Raw genomic sequence first — 25,374 nt, 5'->3', positions numbered from 1 at the left:
CAGTCGAACATGCGTAGCACCGATTTTAGGATGTCGGCAACGGCAAAGTGCTCTGCGCACCTTACTCAGAATCGCCGTTGAAGGGTGTGGCAGTCTGACCAGTGCTGGCTTGATGACGTTATCCACGGAATGCCACGTCGGATTCAAGCCAGCATCCAAACAAGGGGTCGTTCCACCACATACTGACGTTGCTCAGCAGTACTGTGAAAAACCCACATGAAAAACAGACGATTCTGTCCTTACACGAATATTTGTTTATTTGATTTGGTGATCTGAACACATTGCAAATGAATTTTTCCGCATGCCTCAGAGCCAATTTCTGTTTTCTGTGGCATGAATTAAGACGAGAAGGGATGATGAAAAACTTTTGTTGATGTGTATATATGGAAAAGACAAACAGAGCATGTTAAAAGTTTCTGGTTGCATGCTATATCTTCCATATAAAGCTGTTCGATCAATCGACTTTGTGTACATTCTTATAATATGTATATTAATTTGTTTGTGGAAGTTACATTCATAGTCAGTAAAAATAAAGATAGGTTAAAAATAACCTCAAGCTGTAAAATTCATGTGATAAAACTAATGCCTGCGTTTTGACATCCCCGTCTATAATAAATTTTCAACAAATTGATTCCTCCGAATATTTTTCAGGCAAGAGATCTGGGAATATCTAGTCACTTGAGCATGCTTGCGTGACATCATCCTACTAGTGCCAAGGAAAGTCATACAGTATATACATTATAATTTCTCTCAAGGCCAGAGCAAGCGTGGCCGAGTGGTTGAGTGCAGGGAATGACATTCTTGCGGAAGTACATTCACGCATTACACGCACGCGAAAAGTGAGACAGAAAGAGCAAGAACGTTCATTTAAAGAGTTCAAAAGAAGAAAGGCCAATCTGTCAAGGAACTTACCTTTGACGAGATGAGCGTCAAAGTAGGCGAAGACTCCTGAAACATAATAAAGAATTAATTGGTACCACAAATAATACATGCTCGCAATACCATTGATATACATAGACAGAAATAAATAACAGGAATTACAAAACAAGGAAATTTGGGCTTTATGGCTCGAAACCCTGGAATGTAATCGCGTCTTGCTTCGATGTGAGGAGTGCAGGAGACGTTTAATATCACCCCCTCCAGGTATCTAGCAACGTATTGGCCGATGGAAAAATTTACGGCTGTAAGTAATTTTTGAGTGGTCAAGCACTTATCTAGTATTCGAGAGGAGTTAAGTTCAATTCCCCGTCTTCTATACTGGTATCAGATTGTTTTCCAGAACCCTTTCAATGAGAAAAGGATGAAGTATGTGCTTAGTATTGTCGCACTTATGATATGCACACAGATGATCTTCGTACGCAAGCGGTTCTTTCTTTTTCTCCACGGCTGAACACTCAGCACCTGTCCGTACGAATTTCACCCCAACCAGTATAAAAGCTTAAAGCGAGATGAAGGGTATAGTGAACAGATGCCGTCAGTACGATTCACACCTGCCCATCTGATGATAAAGGTGGCTATAAGTATAGCCACCTAGATCGTTAGATGGGCAGCAGCGAAAGCCGAGAATTAGAAGCAGAAAAATAGCACCAAATATCCCCTGGTTTGCTATGAATGCCTGAACCCTACGCTCATATCAAGAAATCTACCCTCAACGAGTACCTGTAACATGAGGACACCGTGCGAACTTTTTCTCCACAATTAAACGCGATTGGTCGCGACTGGAATTCTCTCTAGGTAGAATAACTTTTGCCAACTGATCATTCCTAAAGATCATACAGCTCTTGTCTACGAACTGGGGACATAATGTACGAGCTGATAAACAGTATGGGGAACAGTTGAGCATTGATTATTGTCTTGCGAAGACATTACATCCTGCAGTGATGTTCTGAATGACACCGATGGATAAACAGCACACGCTATGTGCGCCACATGCGGTTTCTGCAGTGCCTATAGTTTCTGCGCCGGTTAAATTACGAAACGAGTATATGCGGCAGTGAAAATTATAGTACTAAAGGTATAATCGTATAAAACTAAACCAAACTCTGAAAATCATGAGGAACGTTTACTCGTGTAACAGACCTCATTCGATTTTTTTTATAGTAACACATCTCGTTGTTCGAGAAAAATGTAAGACAAAAATCAAACCGTCATCCATTATTTCTTAACTCTCTTGCTTCAACGCTGGCAACGAAATGGTGGCATATCGTACTCGATTTCTCTCTCTCATACGTAATGTGGCTCCTGAAAGCTGGTTTCGGTGTAGTTTCCTATAGTTCTTCTAATTTATTTAACGATGAAATGGAGTACAGCTTCTTTACGTCGTATTGTAAGAACCAGAACTGTCGTAGAAACTTGAGTCACATATCTCAAAGCGAGTTATTCATACAAAATAAAAATAAAGCCATGTAAATACATAAAACTGCAGTGAGTCACTTTTTTGAATAGTTATTTATTATTCCATTAACCGATTTTCGAACCTAACCTTTTCAGATTCATCTTCAGATGGTTTTCTGTAAGTTACATCACTGCCTCTAGCATAATGCTGGTTGCTGGCTCTGTGACAAGAAGATGGAACACGCTTTAATATATCGTCATGACTATTGTTTATTTGTCGATATGGATCCAACATTTAGCTTGTTACTTTCTGCGACAGTATGGGTGGCTTTTTTCGTTAGTGTCCATCTGTCTGCTTCCATTTTGATGAGCAGTTGGTACATAAATTCACACGCTTCTACACAATCCGTATTTATTTACACTGTGACAGCGAAACTTTTCCAACATCCAGCATGTGCTATACAACTGTTGCTTGTAACAAAGATCTTGCAAAAAGGTGTGGCGTAGGTCTATTTTGCACGGAGATGACTGGTTGCAGGGTACTAAAATATCCGAAACGGATGAGCTTAAAAATAAACGCTTTGTAAGTAGAATAAATGCGACAGAGTAAGTGTGGGTAATAGATGATAAATCTCACGTATGATAAATCTACTGATTATTACTTAAAGGAGCCATCACAACCAATTCACCAGCACACCATGGTTTACTTATTTACTGTCTCACATTTACATACTCCACGGATGACATCCGTGTGGCATCATATCTAAAGTTAGCCTCGTAAAAAGCAAACTGTATAATATTTACTTTCCATTAGTGACTGTAAGGTCACAGACACCACAAACGTTCAACCAAACCAGAGAGTTTAGTTACCTACTACTGCACAGTACACTGGCACCATCTTTTACGTTTGAGACCAGACAAATCACTTGAATGAGAGATTGTTCTGTGCTATGATATGATTTGTTTGCAGCCCCATTTTCATCTACAGCGGGTGCGAAGGAGTCACATTTTCATATTCGCGTGGATCAATTGTTTACATTTCCTTTGCTGTATTTAGCCCGTTGTCTGCCTTATACTTCATTTCGCTTTAGTTACATATGTCACTTGTTATCTGGCACTGAAAAAGTACGCTATAAACGATAACAAAGCTACTTGCATAAGTTACAGCAAAAGCACACAGCTGGCCATTTACGAGGGCTGTTCGGAAATAAGGTCAATTCGGTCGCGAAATAAAAACCACAGCGAAAATCAAAAATGTTTTATTCACAACAGTTAGCCACACCATCCAGCTACCTCTCTAAACAGTCGCCCCTCCGACTTAGGCAGTTGGCCTGGCGGTGTACAAACTTTCCAATACCCTCGTCACAGAAAGCAGCAGCCTGTGCTTTCCGCCAATTCTCTACGCTGGTCTGGTTGTTTGTGCCAAAATGTTGTCTTTGTAGCCAGCAGTTCATGTGAGCAGAGATAAACAACGGAAGGAGCCAATTAAGGGTTGTATTGTAGGTGATCAAACACTTCCCATCGAAAACGCTGCAGGAGCATCTTCATCGCCCCTGCAGAGTGCGGCCGAGAATTGTCTTGAAGAAAGAAACGCATGACGTTTACGTTATGTGGGCTGCATAGCTTCAGGCGAAATCTCTCACATACTTGGCGGGAGACACTGTTGTTTTAGGCATTTCTACGTGGTCACTTTGCGCTCTAAACTGGAAAGAGTGACGTGAAGCGATCGATAGGTACACTCAAGACACTGCCCGACACATCTGTGCAAAGTTACATCGGATTTTCACAGTGGTTTCCATTTCGCTACGAATCGGACTTTACTTTCCGAATAAGCCTCGTATTTATTGACGAGCCAGAACACTATAACCATCTGATTAACAGCGTGTTGTTCCACCTTTGGAATGCAACACAGAAACGAATCTGTTTGGTATGGGTTCGACAAGTAGTTAGTGAATCTCGAACGTATAGGATGTTTACGCACAGGTCACGCGGTTCCAGTAAATTACGGCGCGGTAAGTTGTGGTTCGAATCTGACCCCCGACATTGTCCGAAGTGTCTCAGATCGGGTTCATTTTAGAGGAATCTCGTCTTACTGTTTACTCATGTTTGAAAAGTTTGCTACTTTCGTTTCTCCATTTCTTTACAATTCAGATGTAATGTCATGTAACTGCTAACACCGTATCTTTCCAAACTATTTATTAACTCTCCTACGACGTCTTCTACAAACCGCTGCAGCGCTTTTACTGCCACATCTGTTTTCTCCGTCGTGGTACTTACAGCTGTTTCTGCCTGTCCTCTGTCCCTGCAAAACATCACCCACTCACACACACGCTCGCCAAAGTTACACAACACAGTGTGTCAGTGCGCCTTAGCTAAGCCGCCTCGCCACGGAAGCCATAAATTAAAACATTGTCCGTGTCGCCGAATCCTGTCACGGGTCCCGGTCTTAGATAAACATACCGCGCTATATGCTAGTTTCGAAACTGAACTGGCCCCGCGCCAAATGGCGTTATTAGGCAAAACGTGTTGGTTTTCAGGAAATAGAGACTTCGTTTCCTAACCATCCTAGGATTTTTTTTTTTTGTGTTTTGCGAAGACGGTACTTATGATGTCGATGTATTTTGCTACTGCTGCGAAGTGAAAACTAGGAAGACTGGATATTTAACGTCCTGTCGACGATGATATTATTACAGACGGGAGCACAAGCTCGGAGAGAAGGACAGAGGAAAGGGGAATCGACAATGTATTTCTCAAGACAGCTATCGCAGCATCTGCTTTAATTGATCTACGAAAGCCAGGTGAAATCTACATCTGAATACCAGTACGAGGATTAGAACCGTATCTATTCTGAATGCCACTTCTCTCAACCCTAACTGGGGAAATTCTCAGTTTGTCTTATTAAGTATAAGAGCACGCAAGAGATAAAATTACTCGTTAGTGTTATGCGATCACTTCTGCAGAACAAGCTCAGCAATTCCAGAAAATAACGTAGGACACTTAATAAAGAAGCTTTGCGTTAAAATGTGATCACAGTTCAATGAGCGTAGCGACTTGCTCAGTCTTACCACGATGTGGTAACAAATAAAGAACACACCTAAAGAAAGGTGGCATTTCATTTACAGCTTTGAAAAAGCAGATAGACAGAAAATGTAATTGCATAACCTCATGACTAAACAGGTAAATTTAGCGTTCCGCATCATAATGAATTAGTGTGCCCACCGTTTGTGAATGATGGAACTAGCAACTTAACCAACTAGCAACGCCACGTGAAGAGTCTGCAACTTGCGTCTCTTCTTTCGCATTTTACCCTGATCACGTTGCTAAACGACACCAACAATACTAGACGTCAGAGCACACATTACTATTAGATTCCGTTTTGTCAGCGTCTACGCGTCTAACGCACAAGAAAAGATGCCGTGAAACTAGATACATTTACTAAAACACCAAAACGTTATACCACGGAACCTATTGAAATATATACAGGGTGAACCAGAAATTCCCCGACAAACTTTCAAAGACTGTTCTGGGATACTTTCTGAGTATTTTGGTATAAGGGACCCACTACCTCCGGCGGATCGTGGCAGGCTAATATAATGATTTATTGGGTTTGTCACTCCAATGAGCCAACGGCGTAGTCGCAATGGTAACACAGGTTCCCGTCGGATCACCGAAGTTCAGCGCTGTCGGCCATGGCTAACAAATGAATGGGTGACCGCCAGGGTCTGCCGAGGCCTATTGGCAAGCGGGGTGCCCTCCGCCCTCGTGAGCTTGACTGAGAAGTAGCGGCTCCGGCCACGAAAGCTGACAACGGATGGGAGAACGGTGAGCTGACCACTTGCCCCTCTACACACGCATCCACTGACGCCTACCGTTTGAGGATGAGACGGCGGTCTGTCGGTACCGTTGGGCCTTCCACGGCCTCTTCTGACGCACAGTTTACCCCAGTCACCTTTGTTTCTGGGAAAATACCATCATATCCATGAAAGTGACTGTAATAAGCAATCTTTCTAACACGGAAGGGTCCACTCTCTCGGCGCCTATGAAGAGGTGCAAAGGCACTGTCTTTTGAGATTGGTTTCTCTGCAGGAGCATTTTAGCATAGCGTTGTTCTGCCGCGCTTCCATTGCATTCGGGGGATCCAAGCACGAGGCCGACTCTTCATTTCTACAGCTATCCCTATTGCTGTGTATCACTGTTATCGTACAACCAACGTTGCCGGAAAAACCAACCTGAGACCTAACCGAGCAGTGCTGAACGCAAGCTTGAGGGCGTACACTGAAGTGCGCATTACTGTCACCAGCAGCAAGTACCGAGAGACGATGGAACAAGTTTGTTTCCAAAGAAGACAGACAGTACATACCGTCGACAGTTTCACTGATCAGCACTATTGCAGCACAGATACGAAGTTAACTAGGGCAAGAAAGCAAAAGAAATGTAATAGCTCTGTGACAGACCGCTGTAGGTTGTTCTCCCTCATACCAGAAGACCCAGATGGTATCCCTGGACACAGTGTTAAAATTGTCAGTCGAGTTCTGGATCACCCTACATAAAATTAAAGCGACAAACGGAAACTTTGCAAGGTTGCGTTTATTTTGCACCGAAATAGTATAAACAGGTGACAGCAAAGTAGAAAAAGTGTGAAGAATGTAGAACATAAACAACTGCAACATTCGTAACAGTAGGAAAAAACGCTCTTAGTTTTTTCCACCTTAACGGATTTGCACCTACATTCCCACAACTGGTTCATGTGCTCAGTATGGAGTTGTGACTACCCCTGGCAGCAATACAGGGCTGACAGCAACGGTTCGTGCTGTGAATGATGTCATCGATCTCATTTTGAGGCAATACCACCCATTGTTCCCACAGAGTTGCTCGCAAGTCTTCGAGAGTGGTTGGTGGTTGCTGACGTGTGTAGTCCCTCCCCCTCCCCCTAGTGCATCCCAGACAAGCTCTATAGGACTAAAATCGGTAGAGTGAGGAGGCTACGCCATGCGTACAGTATCTTCCCTTTACAAGAAAACATCGACCACCCATGCGCCATGTGGTCGAGCCTTATCGCCCATCAATATGAAATCTGGGCCCACAGCAGGTCACGACAACCGCACAGGAGGTCCCAAGATCTCGTCACGATACGTGACAGCAGTTAAACCTTATCTATTCACCAGTACACTTGCATGAAGAGGTGTTCGAGAGGTCAACATAACCCCTGGCCTCAGCGCTAGGAATGCCCCATTTCGACAATGTTTGGCTCCCGAAATCACGTTGCACGTTCCCTCCAGATGCGACTGCGCCGAGAATCACACTCCTGACCAAATCGGGACTCATTCGTGAAAACAACATCAGCCCCCTAGTCGACCGCCCAGGTGGCATGTTGACGACTTCTCTCTTCGTTCCCTTCTGTGAAGACGCGTGAAAGGTACAGCAGATCTCCTACAGTAAAGGCCATTCTGCCGAAGCCTTCTGTATACCGTTCTCCTGGATACAACAACGTCCAGTGGATGCTGAGAGGTTAAATGCCAGTTGCCGTGCAGTGCAGTGCACTTGCAAACAAATAACGGTCCTCTCTTTCTGATGTCACACACGGTCGGCCCTGCCCTGGTCTTTATACAGTTCCGGTCTCTATAAACTGTCGCCAAATCCCAGAAGCAACAGAACGACTCACATTAAGCCATCGGGCCACATCGGTTTGCGACTGTCCAGCTTCCATGCTTTCCACTGCCCTCCACTGCAAAGAATCTGGTAGACGTCTTCTCTGTGCCGTACTGAACCATCTGTGAGTGTATACACAGCGACTGGGGTGTCGGAATAACTGGCAAACACTACCCTGTTGGATAGGTGCCCTGACGTCATCGTTGGCATGGTTGTCCGTTGACCGGAGTGCCATCTTTCGTACAGAACACCATCGTACGGACACGTGATTATATCGTGAATTAGACAAAAAGACTTTAATTTTGGACACCAGAGTAAAATACGTCGATCGTGAGCATTGCACTCACAAATGTACCATACCGCCTCTTGGATAAAGTTAGGCGATATTAGACAATGGATAGTTACGTATACAGACCATAGCGAGTACAAGTGAAAATATTTGTATTAGTGACTGAGGACAATATACTGAACAACTTTACGTAAGTATTTACTTCATTTGCAGACTGATAATTATAATTATTACGAGTATTATGCTTTTAGGTTGGTTAGTACATCCAGGCATATTTCACTTAGTGGAGCAGCATTCGCCTAAAGGAGTGAGGTAAACGGCCTAAGAACCAGACTCAGGCTAGTCGGTATAATGGAACAACTGTCGGGGAGCAAGTCGTATATACAGAGTGGTCCATTGATAGTGACCGGGCCAAATATCTCACGAAATATGCGTCAAACGAAAAAACTACAAAGAACGAAACTCGTCTAGCGTGAAGGGGGAAACCAGATGGCGCTATGGTTGGCCTCCTAGATGGGGCTGCCATAGGTCAAACAGATATCAACTGCGTTTTTTAAAATAGGAACCCCCATTTTGTATTACATATCCGTGTAGTACGTAAAGAACTATGAATGTTTTAGTTGGACCACGTTTATCGCTTTGTGATGGATGGCGCTGTAATATTCACAAGCGTATAAGTACGTGGTATCACGTAACATTCCGCCAGTGCAGACGGTATTTGCTTCGTCATAATTACCCGTGTTCAAATGGACCGTTACAAATTGCGGAAAAGGTCGATATCGTGTTGATGTATGGCTATTGTGATCAAAATGCGCAACGGGTGTGTCCTATGTATGCTGCTCGGCATCCTGGACGACATCATCCAAGTGTCCGGACCGTTCGCCGGATAGTTACGTTATTTAAGGAAACAGGAAGTGTTCAGCCACATGTGAAACGTCAACCACGACCTGCAACAAATGAAGATGCCCAAGTAGGTATTTTAGCTGCTGTCGCGGCTAATCCGCACATCAGTAGCAGACAAATTGCGCGAGACGCGGGAATCTCAAAAACGTCGGTGTTGAGATTGCTACATCAACATCGATTGCACCCGTACCATATTAGTATGCACCAGAAATTGCATGGCGACGACTTTGAACGTCGTGTACAGTTCTGCCACTGGGCACAGGAGAAATTACGCGACGATGACAGATTTTTTGCACGCGTTGTATTTAGCGACGAAGCGTCATTCATCAACAGCGGTAACGTAAACCGGCATAATATGCACTATTGGGCAGCGGAAAATCCATGATGTCTGCGACAAGTGGAACATCAGCGACGTTGGCGGGTTAATGTATGGTGCGGCATTACGACAGGAAGGATAATTGGCCCCCATTTTATCGATGGCAATCTAAATGGTGCAATGTATGCTGATTTCTTACGTAATGTTCTACCGATGTTACTAAAAGATGTTTCACTGCATGACAGAATGGCGATGTACTTCCAACATGATGGATGTCCGGCACATGGCTCGCGTGCGGTTGAAGCGGTATTAAATAGCATATTTCATGACAGGTGGACTGGTCGTCGAAGCAGCATACCGTGGCCCGCACGTTCACCGGATCTGACGTCCCCGGATTTCTTTCCGTGGGGAAAGGTGAAGGATATTTGCCATCGTGGTCCACCGACAACGCCTCACAACATGCGTCAGCGCATTGTCAATGCATGCGCGAACATTACTGAAGGCGAGCTACTCGCTGTTGAGAGGAATGTCGTTACACGTATTGCCAAATGCATTGAGGTTGTCGGACATCATTTTGAGCATTTATTGCATTAATGTGGTATTTACAGGTAATCACGATGTAACAGCATGCGTTCTCAGAAATTATAAGTTCAGAAAGGTACATGTGTCACATTGGAGCAACCGAAATAAAATGTTCAAACGTACCTACGTTCTCTGTTTTAATTTAGGGAACCTACCCGTTACCAGCTGTTCGTATAAATTTGTGAGCCATATGTTTGTGACTATTACAGTGCCATCTATCACAAAGCGAAAAAAGTGGTCCAACTAAAACATTCATATTTCTTTACGTTCTACACGAATATGTAATAAAAAATGGGGGTTCCTATTTTTAAAAAACGCAGTTGATGTCCGTTTGACCTATGGCAGCGCCATCTAGCGGGCCAACCATAGCGCCATCTGGTTTCCCCCTTCAAGCTAGACACGTTTCGTTCTTTGTAGTTTCTTCGTTTGACGCTTATTTCGTGAGATATTTGGCCCGGTCACGATCAATGGACCAACGTGTCTATACACTGAACGGCAGCAGTGAACTTCACGTAAGAAAAAGTGAAATCTGGCTGTAACGGCAAAACGTGTCAACACTGCGAGAACCGCAACCGAAAATCGGCCGCCAGTACCTGCAGAACTTTAGTAACTGCAGGGTGTTTTGTCTCCAGGTACGAACTCCTCGCGCGCTCGGTGGAGCGGACGGCGGGAGCCTAACGGAGCGGAGCAGGGCGCCGTCGTGAGAGCGGCTTGTGCGCACGTGTACTGCTTTCTAATTGTGTATTCAAATAAGAAGCAAAGCGAGTGGCTGGCCTTGAACCGCCGGGACGATTTGAAACATTTCGTTTGGAATCTGAGTTTGTTTATCGAATTCGTCGCCGGCTCGAAGCACTTCTTCAGCCGGCGGCGGCCGTGGGCGTCCCCGAGGCGATCTCTGCTGCCAGCGCCGCTGCTGCGGCGGCTGCGGCCTATTAAATAACGGGCCGGGTGACCGGCGACGGCGACCGGCGGGATAAAGGAAGTGCCTCTGCGTCCCCCGCAATAAACAAGGCGCGCGGCGCGCGTAAATCAGCGGCCGGATTCCGGGCGCGCGGGCCGCGGTCCGCGTGTCAATCGCGGGGGCCGCCTCGCCGGTGCCGCACCGAATGGCTCTGCCGCTGCAGACACACCAGCACACCCTCTGATCTGGGAAATGTGGCCGCCAGTGGACAATGAACCACGGCTTCGGTCTGCCGGTAAGCCTTCCCAGATACGACTCTACCTTACTTCTTTTTTACACGAACGACTTCTTTTTAATTATCTGGAATGTTCGATACTGGCGATATACACTCACGTGATAAAAGTGGCGGCTTACCTCCCGATATCATGCTGGACTTCCTTTTGCTCGGCGGAGTGCAGCAGCTTGGCGTGACATGGACACAACAAATCGTTGGAAGCCCCCTGTAGAGATGTTGGGCCGCGCTGCCTCTACAGCCGTCCATAATTGCGAAAGTGTTGCCGGTGGAGGATTTTGCGCACCAACTCATTTCTCGACTATGTACCATAAATGTTTGCGAACTGGGTGGCCAGATTATTAGCTCGAATTGTCCAGAATGTCCTTCAGACCAATCGCAAAAATTTGTGGCCTGGTGACATGGCGCACAGTTATCCATTAAAATTCCATCGTTGTTTGAGAACCTGAAGTCCATGAATGTCTGTAAATGGTCTCACAGTAGCTGAACGTAACCATTTCCAGTCAGTGATCAGTTCAGTTGGAACAGAGGACCCAGTCCATTCCATTTAAACACAGCCCACACCACCATGGAACTACCACCAGGTTGCACAGTGCCTTGTAGACGATCTGGGTCCATTGCTTTGTGGAGTCTGCGCCACACTCGAACCCTACCCTCAGCTCTTACGAACTGAAATCGGGAGTCATGTGACCAGGTCTAGTCGTCTAGTCGTCTAGGGTCCAAACGATATGGTCACGAGCCGAGCCCAGGAGATGCGCTACGAGCGATGTTCTGCAGGTAGCAAAGCCACTTGCGTCGGTCCTGTGCTGTCATAGCCCACTATCGCCGCAATGTCCTAACGGATACGTCCGTCGTACGTCCCACATTGATTTCTGCTGTTATATCACGCAGTATTGCTTCTCCTCTAGCACTGTCAACTCTATGCCAAGGCCACTGCTCTCGGTCATTAACTGAAGGACGCCGGCCACTGCGTTGTCCGTGGTGAGAGATAATGCCTGAAATTTGTTATTCTCGGCACACTCTTGACACTGTCGATCTCAGAATACGGAATTCCCTAACGATTGTCGATATAAAATGTCCCGTGTGTCTAGCTCCAACTACTATTTCACGATCAGAGTTTCCCGTCATACTGCCATAATGTCGTCGGACACCTTTTCACTTGAGTGACCTGAGTACAAGAGACGGCCTTGCCGCAGTGGATACACCGGTTCCCGCCAGATCACCGAAGTTAAGCGCTGTCGGGCGTGGCCGGCAATTGGATGGGTGACCATCCAGGCCGCCATGCACTGTTGCCATTTTTTCGGGTTGCGCTTAGCCTCGTGATGCCAATTGAGGAGCTACTCGACCGAATAGTAGCGGCTCCGTCAAAGAAAACCGTCATAACGACCGGGAGAGCGGTGTGCTGACCACACGCCCCTCTTGTCCGCATCCTCAGCTGAGGATGACACGGCGGTCGGATGGTCCCGATGGGCCACTTGTGGCCTCAAGACGGAGTGCCTTGCCTTGCCACCTGAGTAAAAATAAGAGCTCTGTCAATGCACTGCCCCTTTACACCTTGTGTACGCGATACTACAACCATATGTATATGTACAGATCTTCCCATGACTTTTGTCACCTCAGAGTATACGCCGCGACGGAATTGACAAACTGTGTCAATACTTAAAATATTTTGATCGTTTGTTTTGCCATCTCAGTTGCACATTTCTTTTAGTGTACGACTAGTTTCGATCAAAGTCAGCAATTGCGACTCTAAAATTATGAGCCCTTTTTCTTTAAAAAAATGTGGTATGTGCTATCAAATTTTTATATGTGAAAATGAAGACTGGGTCACTGGAAAGATTCCCGTGAGAAGAGGCGGCTGACAAAGAGAGTCAGTCTCACCTGATTTATTCACCGTGGCTCTGCAGGATGTGTTCAAGTGTCTATCCTGGGGACAGAAATGTATCAGCATGGAGAACATCTTAACCACCATCAATACGCAGATGACACCATCTTCTTTAGCAGCGATACAAACTGTCAATAACGATCCGATAATTTAAATATGCTTCCCAAGCTGTTGGTCTAAGAATCAACCTCCAGAAGACCAAAGTCATGAGACCTGTCATTATTAGGGTCTCCATCAAAGCATTGCTCTAGATGTAGTAAATGAATACATTTATCTGGAACACAAAATCCAAGCTCGAAAAGATAACCAGATAGCAGAGATCACCCGGCAAATTGGTTTCGCCTGATGGCATTCGGGAAACTTGGGTACATTCTCTGCAAACCGACTGTACCTGTAATTTTAAAGAGGAAAATTTAGGACACATACATATGCCAGTAACAGCATACAGCCTCGAAACATTGATACAACAAGCAGCGCAAGACGTCTCCGGGTCTCTGAAAGGGCAATATAGAGAGCAATGCATGGAATGAGTCTGAGAGACAAGATGAAGAACGAAGAGATAAGAACAAGTACAGTAGATGACGGTGCCGATACTAGACTGGCAAGGGAACCGCGCCTCATCATCACCGATGTGGTCCAAATTTTTAATACTGCATCTGCAGGGCTCGCGCAGAAATGGAAGTGAAGACAAGTGCGTGGTCCAAGTGGCGACGCGTTTAGAAAAGACAGTGTTTTCGGCGTGACGTAAGCCATTTATCTTAGCGATGTTTCCAAGCAGTCTTTGGCGCAGGGGAAAAAGTACAGGACGATAATTTGAGGTTCGAGGTGTCGAGACCGTTTGGGAAAACTTTTATTTTCATATTATATGTTACTTACATACCAAATAAACCAATATTTTTTCAGTATACTGTATTCCTTAATATTTGTTTATGTCCTACTTTCCTTACACTGTTCCTACTTTACTATCACCTGTTTATACTATTTCGGTGCAAAATAAACGCAACCTTGCAAAGTTTCCGTTTGTCGCTTTAATTTTATGCAGGGTGATCCAGAACTCGACTGACAAATTTTAACACTGTGTCCAGGGATACCATCTGGGTCTTCTGGTATGAGGGAGAACAACCTACAGCGGTCTGTCACAGAGCTATTACATTTCTTTTGCTTTCTTGCCCTAGTTAACTTCGTATCTGTGTTGCAATAGTGCTGATCAGTGAAACTGTCGACGGTATGTACTGTCAGTCTTCTTTGGAAACAAACTTGTTCTGTCCTCTCTCTGTACTTGCTGCTGGTGACAGTAATGCGCACTTTAGTGTACGCCTTGAAGCTTGCGTTCAGCACTGCTCGGTTATGTCTCAGGTTGCTTTTTCAGCCGGCCGGAGTGGCCGAGCGGTTCTAGGCGCTTCAGTCTGGAACCGCGCGACCTCTACGGTCGCAGGTTCGAATCCTGCCTCGGGCATGGATGTGTGCGATGTCCTTAGGTTAGTTAGGTTTAAGTAGTTCTAAGTTCTAGGGGACTGATGACCTCAGATGTTAAGTCCCATAGTGCTCAGAGCCATTTGAACCATTTGAACAGTTCAGAGGTAGTGGTTGTACGGGCCCTGTCATGAAGCAGCGTCTCTGAGGCAATGGTCTGTGGACAATGACGTTCCTGAAGCGGACTGCCCTGTCCAGTATTCTGATTTGTGCACAGTGGGGCACTTTGGGGTGAATTAGAACATTGATTTCACACCACATCCCAACATCCAACATCCCTGTTTCTCGACCAATGAATGATGTTTGTAATGCTTGGGCGATAAGTTTCTTATTCTTGAATTGAGTTCTGAAACAATGCACTGTACCCACTTGGACTGGGAACGAAAACTACCGGAGGCAATACAGCTCTTTTGAGAAACAGAATTATTTAATGGGTTTTCCGGCACATTCACATGTAATTTAACAAAAAAGTAGTGCTTTCGGCAGTCACTAAGAAGGAAGCAAAAATTCTCTCCCGAGCACTCTGAGAAAAACCACAGTTTCAGTGTAAAATAAATCCTTTATAAAAAATTCCAAGAATCATTGATTTTTCCAACACCGCCCAAATATCTTTCCCTCCAAAGCAGGAATATCATCATAAATAAAAATCAAAGTCAATTCTTTTCCAAGAAATTCGAAAACTGTGAGCTCTTGAATGATCCGAATCTCCGCGACGATATATCTATCTTTGCGCTAGGACTAGTTCTCAACATCGATTGCTAAGTATTACACATTGTAACAAGATTTCTGCTGGTGGTGGTGGTAAGCTCCTATGCGACCAAACTGCTGAGGTCATCTCAGACACACCACTCAATCTAACTTTAACTTACGCTAAGGACAACACACAACACTCGTTCCCGAGGGAGGACTCGAACCTCCGAAGGGGGGGGGGGGGGGGGGGGGAGTCGCACGGCCAACATTTCTGGATGCTGACTAAATGGGGTAAGAGTATACTCGCATTCGACCTGCATCCGTAGCCGTCTTCCTAGAGAACGAGAACGCTGTCTGGATAATGAAAATTTTCCTCTTGGGTATGCAATTTGTTTACTGTTGCTTTTATGGCAAAATCCTGTACGTTTCTCGCTCAGTGCCAGTGTATTGTATGGAGAAATCGTTGTGCAGCTAATAATGTCGTGTGAATGGAACGGAGTGAAGGTCACTCCAGTTTACAAATAGGGTTAAAGGTCGGATGCATAGAGTTATAAGTCAATATCGCTGACGTCCTCCCGTTGAACAAGTCTGTTCTAAGATCAAACGTTATTGCTTTCTTGGAGGAATAGGAACTCATTTCAAGGCATCAGCACAGATTTATAAAAACTCGAATGAAAAAGAGCTCTCTTTTTGAAACTTCCTAGTGGGTTACAACTGTGCGCCGGACCAAGACTCGAACTGGGGAACTTGCCTTTCGCGGGCAACTACTCTACCGACTTCTTCTTTTTTTCATTTTGTTCGTTATTGTTCGCTGTATTTGGTAGTAGTGGACGTCACGTGACATCCATTGCAGTTCGTCGTTGGTCCCTTCACTCAGTTTTTTTATTACAGAGACCAGCCAGCTCTGACAGAACACACAGAGCTACCATGCAGGCACCGACTGAGCCAACTAAGCACGACTTGCAACCTATTCTCACAGCTTTTTTTCCGCCAGCAATTCGTCTCCTACTTTCTGTATGAGTACGAAAGGCAAAGATCCCGAGTTCGAGTCTCCGTCCGGCGCACAATTTTAATCCGCCAGGAAGTTTCATATCAGCACACACTCCGCAGCAGAGTTAAAATGTTATTCGGCTGACTGTTTTCCTGCACAACGTCTTGCAAGCAGTAGATGCAGCTGAACATGTAGACTCCGCCTTCCTAGTTTCTCGTAAGGTCTTAAACACTGTAACGCATTTCTAACCAAAATACGATCATGCTGAATATCTCTGCAAACGTGTGCCTGGCTTGAGGAATATTGGAGTAATATAATCCGAAAAATTCGGAGTAGATATTAAAATCCATGGAGAAGAAATAAAGACTTTGAGGTTCGCCGTTGACATTGTGATTCTGTCAGAGGCAGCAAAGGACTTGGAAGAGCAGTTGAAAGGAATGGACAGTGTCTTGAAAGGAGGATATAAGATGAACATCAACAAAAGCAAAACGAGGATAATGGAATGTAGCCGAATTACGTCGGGTGATGCTGAGGGAATTAGATTAGGAAATGAGATACTTAAAGTGGTAAATGAGTTTTGCTATTTGGGGAGGAAAATAACTGATGGTGGTAGAAGTAGAGACGATAAAAATGTAGACTGGCAATGGCAAGGAAAGCGTTTCTGAAGAAGAGAAATTTGTTAACATCGAGTTTAGATTTAAGTGTCAGGAAGCCGTTTCTGAAAATATTTGTATGGAGCGTAGCCATGTATGGAAGTGAAACGTGGACGATAAATAGTTTAGACAAGAAGAGAATAGAAGCTTTCGAAATGTGGTGCTACAGAAGAATGCTGAAGATTAGATGGGTAGATCACATAACTAATGAGGAGGTATTGAATAGAATTGGGGAGAAGAGGAGTTTGTGGCACAACTTGACTAGAAGAAGGGATCGGTTGGTAGGACATGTTCTGAGGCATCAAGGGATCACCAATTTAGTATTGGAGGGCAGCGTGGAGGGTAAAAATCGTAGAGGGAGACCAAGAGATGAATACACTAAGCAGATTCAGAAGGATGTAGGCTGCAGTACGTACTGGGAGATGAAGAATCTTGCACAGGATAGAGTAGCATGGAGAGCTGCATCAAACCAGTCTCAGGACTGTAGACCACAACAACAACAACAACAGAATCAGATACGTTATACTGGACAGCGAATGTTCCACAGAAACGAAAGTAGCACCGGGTGTGTTCTAACGAAGGTAAATAGCATCTCCAGTGTTTGCAGTATAGTGAGAAACGATCGGTAGAGCTGTAAGATTGTTTGCTTATGATGCTCTTTTCTAAACCAAAATACCGGATTGAGCCGATCATAGGGAACTGCAGAACGACTTCGATAAAACTTTCACTTCGGGTAATCAATGGCAGTTCTCTTTAAATGTGCGTAAGTGTAAGATGAAGCCTATTTTATAGAATGAAATGGCGTCCCAAAACATCACGCCTGGTTGTAGGCCCGTATGTCGGGCGACAGTCAGTTTGGTGCCCCACAGCTGTCCGAGAGGTCTCCAGACACGTCTTCGTTGTTCATCATGACTCAGTTCGAAGTGGGACTCATCACTGAAGACAATTCTACTCCATTCATTGAGATTCCAGGATGACGACGTGTCTTGAAATGCCTCGGACAGTCGTGGGATACAAATCTGGATGTCGCTGCATGGTCACGGTGTCAAATCGGCATTTTTCGCATCAACAATCATTGCTAGAGTTGTTGGAAGTGATACATGACAGACAAAAACCGTAAAATTGACCGGGAATAGACGCGAAAACTTTGGATTCGTAGCCCGACGCTTTACCACCGACCTGCCAACACGTACAGATGGTCATTTTTCCCTCGCCCAATACACAAAATAATGGAACAGGTAAGGAAAGAGATAACTTTTGTACGATGTACCCTCCGCCATCGACTGTAGAGTGATTTGCGAAATATGGACGTGGATGCCGAACACTGCAGATTTTGATGACAATTTCGCTACAAAGCTGCCCCGGCACACACTACGAATAAGTAATAGCAGTTGACATATAAGGAGGCGAAAGCGCTCGTCGATTTAATCGCATTAGCTTGAAATCAGGTACAACCGCCCGTTTCAGCTTCGTACCGACTTACAATAACGAAACATTAGCGGTGTAACAGTTGTCACATTCCTCTAAACTAGTGTAAATGATATTTGTCGTTAATACATTCACTTGGAAGTAGAGATCCCTTTTACCAAAGTAAGGAGATTTAGTACGCTTCTTCCCCAGCGGGTTTTCCATTCTTCTAGATTAGAGTCCTTTCTAAGGATCTGTGGCTGCGGCGTTCTGTTCTCGATATTAATGAAGCAATTTGTAGAGACATAAGATACTGATTAAGCCCAGTAATGAGCTGTCTAGGCCCCGTTTCCAATTCAAACAACATTTTTTGTGGCAACTGAGCTAGCTACTTTAAATTCATGCGTAAAATTTCTCGGGCGTCGTGCGATTCTAAATGTTTGATTAAATAAAATTCATTGCTTTCGAAGCATGCTGTGACTGCGTCGGACGCAAATAGCGTCTGCGAGTAATTACCGGCTGCCGAGTGGAGCACAGAATTTGTTTATTGGAGGCAAAGGCTGTGTCTTTTCCCGGCATCGATAGAAGAAAATAATGAGGCGTATTAATGCGAGCACGATAAGGATTTCAGATCCAAACAGTGAGAAACGACAACTAATTTTCTTTCATTCCTTTCGGTTCTTCTGTCCCTCGCTTCTTATAGTGAAGGAAAAAACGGTGTATTGCATTTAATGTGCTATCGACAGTCGTCGTGATCATAAAAGACGTATGAAATTTTTATCTAAACAGGTATGTTCTCCTGAAATCAAATTTCGCATCACATACTAGTGACATAACATCCCTAAAAATTATCGGCCCCAGTGTTGCACTGATTTATTAATCACTTTTTATGTAATTTTGTGGAATTTTCTTCCTCAGACGCCATACCATGAAAAGGATAGGCATAAACCAAACGTTACAGAAAAGTTGTATTTAGAAGAGATCAGACAGTGCTGACAACTATCAACATTTTTTCATTCCTTATGAAAAGACATCTGTATAAATGCTCTTACTTCTAGTTAATGATCACAGCGATTGCATCTGGCAATGTTTATCCCCTGAAAGCTGAAAGCACTTTCTGGTGGTTACGACAGATAGCGTTGAAATATCTGCAACTTTCGTCCTTTTTTATCATATTTAACGATCTTATTCCCAGCTTGCATGCTACGCACACGCAAGTGCAAAGATTTCCGTAGGCGCTGTGTTTCTTTTCTGTCTGATCATCGTATATATTCCTTTCTATCGCTCCTTATCCAGAATACTGTAACCTGAACATCCCAGCAGAAACACTTGTTCTGGTCAGAGCATCACCGTTTCTCCTCCAATCCATCACACAGCTTGCTTGCCTAGATCCTTTCCGGTACCAGGAAACGAAGTTTGGAATAATTTTACTCACAGTATGAAGCAACAGAATCACATCTCTAACATCAAAAGCCATCTAATGACCTCTCTCCTAAAACGATACTAACTTTTGTCCTTGTTTTTGTATGTTCGCCTTACCCCGTTACGACTAATTAGTCTGCTTTGGCCGTAGACATTTCCCGCTTCCTAAGGTTCAAAATGGCTCTGAGCACTATGGGACTCAACTGCTGTGGTCATAAGTCCCCTAGAACTTAGAACTACTTAAACCTAACTAACCTAAGGACATCACACACATCCATGCCCGAGGCAGGATTCGAACCTGCGACCGTAGCGGTCGTGCGTTTCCAGACTGTAGCGCCTTTAACCGCTCGGCCACTGCGGCCGGCTGCTTCCTAAGGTCTCCTGCTGCGTACAGCCCACCTGAATTCCACTCTCTCAGACCTCCCTTCGTCACTAGTCTGTGGATTTCCCCCATTTTTAAGGTTAGTTATTTTTCACAAATTGTAGCTTTACTGGAATTCGGCGATAGCCGAAGTCAGTTCGCTCCATTAAGCAACGCTGCAGAATAAGACGGCAGCAAGTAGGAAGCTGGTTTCTGCCGAGGCAGATAAAGCACCCGGACCACGTGGCACGATGGTGGATCAAGAGAGTCGGGAGAGGAACGACAGCCTTGGAACAGATCTTACTAGGGAGTAAATACATAGGGCAACCGCTAGGGTCCTGGTGCGAAAAGTCGATTTCATTTTATTAAACATTAACGATTGACATAAGTGATCCACCGACCACAAAAATACTTATTCAAAGGATTTTAATAAAGTTAGCCGCATCTGGGCATTTACACAAATCAATGGTTGTTGTTGTTGTTGTTGTTGTTGTAGTGGTTTTTAGTCCAGAGACTGGTTTGATGCAGCTCTCCATGCTACTCTATCCTGTGCAAGCTTCTTCGTCTCCAAGTACCTGCTGCTACCTACATCCTTCTGAACCTGCTTAGTGTATTCATCTCTTGGTCTCCCTCTACGATTTTTACTCTCCGCGCTGCTCTCCATTACTAAATTGGTGATCCCTTGATGCCTCAGAACATGTCCTAATAACCGATCCCTTCTTCTAGTCAAGTTGCGCCACAAACTCCTCTTCTCCCCAATTCTATTCAGTACCTCCTCATTAGTTATGTGATCTACCCATCTACTCTTCAGCATACTTCTGTAGCACCACATTTCGAAAGCTTCTATTCTCTTCTTCTCTAAACTATTTATCGTCCACGTTTCACTTCCATACATGGCTACACTCCATACAAATACTTTCAGAAATGACTTCCTGACACTTAAATTTATACTCGATATTAACAAATTTCTCTTCTTCAGAAACGCTTTCCTTGCCATTGCCTGTCTACATTTTATATCCTCTCTACTTCGACCATCATTAGTTATTTTGCTCCCCAAATAGCGAAACTGCTTTACTACTTTAAGCATCTCATTTCCTAATCTAATTCCCTCAGCATCACCCAACTTAATTCGACTACATTACATTATCCTCGTTTTGCTTTTGTTGAAGTTCACCTTATATCCTCCTTTCAAGACACTGTCCATTCCTTTCAGCTGCTCTTCCAGGTCCTTTGCTGTCTCTGACAGAATTACAATGTCATCGGCGAACCTGGAACTTTTTATTTCTTCTCCTTGGATTTTAATTCCTACTCCGAATTTTTCTTTTGTTTCCTTTACTGCTTGCTCAATATACAGATTGAATAGCATCGGGGAGAGGCTCAACCCTGTCTCACTCCCTTCCCAACCACTGCTTCCCTTTCATGTCCTTCGACTGTTATAACTGCCATCTGGTTTCTGTACAAATTGTAAATGGCCTTTCGCTCCCTGTATTTTACCTCTGCCACCTTCAGAATTTGCAGAGTATTCCAGTCAACATTGTCGAAAGCTTTGACTAAGTCCACAAATGCTAGAAACGTAGGTTTGCCTTTTCTTAATCTAGCTTCTAAGATAAGCAGTAGGGTCAGCATTGCCTCACGTGTTCCAACATTTCTACGGAATCCAAACTGATCTTCCCCGAGGTCGGCTTCTACCAATTTTTCCACTCGTCTGTAAAGAATTCGCGTTAGTATTTTGCAGCCGTGACTTATTAAACTGATTGTTCGGTAATTTTCACATCTGTCAACACCTGCTTTCTTTGGGATTGGAATTATAATATTCTTCTTGAAGTCTGAAGGTATTTGGCCTGTCTCGTACATCTTGCGCATCAGGTGGTAGAGTTTTGTCAGGGCTGGCTCTCCCAAGGCTATCAGTAGTTCTAATGGAATGTTGTCTACTCCCGGGGCCTTGTTTCCACTCAGGTCTTTCAGTGCTCTGTCAAACTCTTCACGCAGTATCGTATCTCCCATTTCATCTTCATCTACATCCTCTTCCAGTTCCAAAAAATTGTCCTCAAGAACCTCGCCCTTGTATAGACCCTCTATATACTCCTTCCACCTTTCTACTTTCCCTTCTTTGCTTAGAACTGGGTTTCCATCTGAGCTCTTGGTATTCAAATCAAATGGTTACAGGTGAAAAACTTTGCCAGACCTGAACATGAACAGAACGAGGTGGCGCAGTGGTTAGCGTGGCGGTTCGAACCCGCGTCCGGCCATCCTGATCTAGGTTTCCTGTGATTTCCCTAAATCGCTTCCGGCAAATGCCGTGAAGGTTTTTTTGAAAGGGGGTGGCCGTCTTCCCTCCCCATTCTTCGCTCATATGACGGGACAGATGACCTAGCAATTTGGTCCCCTACCGCATATCGACCAACCAGCCAACCTGGACATGAAGCCAGATCTTCTGCTTAAAGCAAGCGGTTGCTGCGACGCCTCAGCCACTTCCCATCCGTCCCAAATTCCCAGCCTGACACGCACACTAGCGTAGCGTCACGTACCCGTGAACCCCTTACTCGCCATTTCGGATTCTCGCAAGAGATCGGTCTTGCGTGCGTCCGCACTGACATAATGGCTGTTTGGACGTCGCACTGTGTTGATATAAATATTTATCTGGATTCTGTTCTTTCGGACTCTTTTATGCGCCCCACAAATTTGTTATTTTTGGTCTTCATCCCGGAGACATGTCAAGAAAATGAACTGCTTGCACTTGAAATGTCTTATGTTCACTCTTCTCAATGGGTGCATTAGTAATTCCATTATATTAATGATGGCAGACAGACCAGGTATCAGCATACTTCAATTGAAAAACCACTTCATGTAGTGCACAGGGCTAAGGAGGCTGCATGATGGCAAGAGGAAGGGTGGAGCGCAAAGATATTCATTTCGTGGTTGAAGGTAAGTGGAACGTGAGCCACGGTACGCAAGGACGTGATACTTTGAGCAGGCAGGGATTGTCTGCCCCCACCGTCCTGCGTACGTGCTGCGGTGCATGTCTCGAACAGCCGCTCACCTGGATGCAGACGAATCCAGACTCGATCCTCGACCTGGTGTAACAAGAAGCGTGATTCAGGCGACCACACGACACGTCTCCATTGATCCACGACCCGTTCTCGATGATCCCCTGCCCACTGGTACCGCTATTGACGAACACTTAGCGGTCGTTTACTACGGAGCGCCATTGTTCCATAATGTGCGGTAAATAGTGTGCTCCTAAATACACACACCTGTACCAACATTCAACTCAGTCATCAGATACGCCACAGATCGCAGCCTATCTTGCTTTAGATATCGGGCAAGCCTCTGGCGTCACGCTCTGTGAAGAGGCGTAGAAGACCTTGTTGCTTACTCGTGGCTAGTTTCCCTGGGTGACCAAGACAATAGCACGGGAACAGCCTATCAGCTTAGTCGTTTCCGAGATGCTCCTTCTCGTGCGCCGGGTCACAGCAGTCTGCCTTTTGTTAAAGTCACTTATGTCAACACATATTTCCATTTGTGGCACTTATCGTCTCCGGAATGATAAAGTGATCCCCCAATAGTCTCTGCTCCGCTCATACAGTTTTTTTGTCAAACCATGTGTCCTTAACGCTAACAGGCGGCATTCGATCGCTCTTTGGCAAGTGGTCATAATGTTTCGGCTCATTAGAGTAACCGAATTAAAATGTTCCGCAGACAGGTGGAATTACACGAGGAAGAAAGACAGCAAATGTTGTACGAAAAGCGTGTGGCAGTAAAAAGAGGTCCGAGGAGGAGCACCTGTGCTCATACAACGAGAAGTCGTGAGCGAGTATACTATCAGCCGATGCGCCTTCAGAGCGACAACTGGATTCACTAATGTACGAGGAGCCACGGTAGGACGTAGAAAAACACTGTACAACGGTCGCTGTGGATGAATGTAGCCATCTAGACATGCATGTAAGTACATTCTAAGACAAGAAAGCCGGAGCACCACGAAGTAATTACCCGAATGGGACGGATACCGGTAGATGTGACGTACGTGTACAGACGAACAAATTAATAGTTTCAGAAAAAACTGGGTGAGTTATTCAAGAGAAAAAGCTTCACAGCTTGAACAAGTCAGTAATGCATTGATCCATCTGTGGCTCTTATGCAAGCAGTTACCCGGCTTGGCATTCATTGTTAGAGTTCTTGGATGTTCTCCCGAGGGTTATCGTGCCAAATTCTGTCCAATTTGCGCATTAGATTGTAAAATTCCAAGCAGTTTGGAGGGCCCTGCCCATTATGCTCCAAACGTCCTCAGTTGGAGAGAGGTCAGGAGACGTTTCTGGACAAGGTTGAGAGTGGCAGGCACGAAGACAAGCAGCAGAAACTTTCGTTGTGTGCCAGCGGGCATTGTCATGTAACTCAGGATTGACTTGCCACGAAGGACAACAAAACGGGGAGTAGAATATCTTCGACGAACTGTTGTGGAGTAAAGACGCTGCTAATGAGAACCAAATGGTTCCTGCTATGAAATGGAGTGGCACCCCACACCATCACTGTTGGTTGTCGGGCGACAGCCTGGATGGTATCCCACCGCCGCCTGGGGCGTCTCCACACTCGTACACGCTGGTTATCGGGACTCAGCTCGAAGCGGAACTCATCAATTATGGCGGTTCTACTCCAGTCAATGAGATTCCAGTCTGAAGACGCTTTGGAGAACGGCGAGACACCAGCCTAACTGCTGCCCGCCATATGGATCGACAACCGGGAGTGATCATGTCATTTCACTTCATAGCAGGACCACTTTGGTTGCCATCAGCGGCACCCTTACAGTACAGCTGTAAGTCGACAATATTCTGTGTCGTGTTTTGTTGCCCTTCATGGCAAGTTATCCAGACCGAATGCGTCCGGGCTTGTTGGTGTACAGTGGTCGACAGTAGTTGGCACAAGGGGCACCATCACCTCGGCCCCATATCTGTGAGCCGCCTATTAATAATCCTATTAATAGTCATTGAAGCACCAGTTGCACGCTGGGTCATGATAACGATGAATCTGGAGCTCTGAGTGCCTCTCTGCCGATTGTTTAGTCCTCACTTTCTGTCCTCTATCTGGGTCGACCGCTTCCTCACACTGTGCTTGGTCATGGTTGACCCATTGCCCCCAACGTCGTCGAATAGCGGCACGGCTACTATTCACATGTCGAGCGACATCTTTGAGCTTAACTACAAATCCTCTCTCACTACACGTCGACTCTCA

The 25,374-nt window shown here is 45.1% G+C and overlaps 1 protein-coding gene across 1 annotated transcript in view; it reads right to left on the bottom strand.

Annotated features, from left to right (window-relative positions):
* Nucleotides 1–579: 579 nt before the first annotated feature.
* LOC124799211 overlaps nucleotides 580–25,374 on the bottom strand; it is a 774,857-nt gene continuing 750,062 nt past the window's right edge. The window contains exons 4-5 of the mRNA XM_047262747.1: nucleotides 913–948; nucleotides 580–606 (exon numbers count right to left, since the gene is read on the bottom strand). Of these exons, the coding sequence (XP_047118703.1) occupies nucleotides 580–606; nucleotides 913–948 (63 nt within the window). The remainder of the gene's footprint in view (nucleotides 607–912; nucleotides 949–25,374) is intronic.

The sequence above is a fragment of the Schistocerca piceifrons genome, chromosome 5, assembly GCF_021461385.2.
Source record: "Schistocerca piceifrons isolate TAMUIC-IGC-003096 chromosome 5, iqSchPice1.1, whole genome shotgun sequence".
Taxonomy (NCBI): Eukaryota; Metazoa; Arthropoda; class Insecta; order Orthoptera; family Acrididae; genus Schistocerca; species Schistocerca piceifrons.
This window is presented reverse-complemented; position numbering and strand designations above follow the sequence as displayed.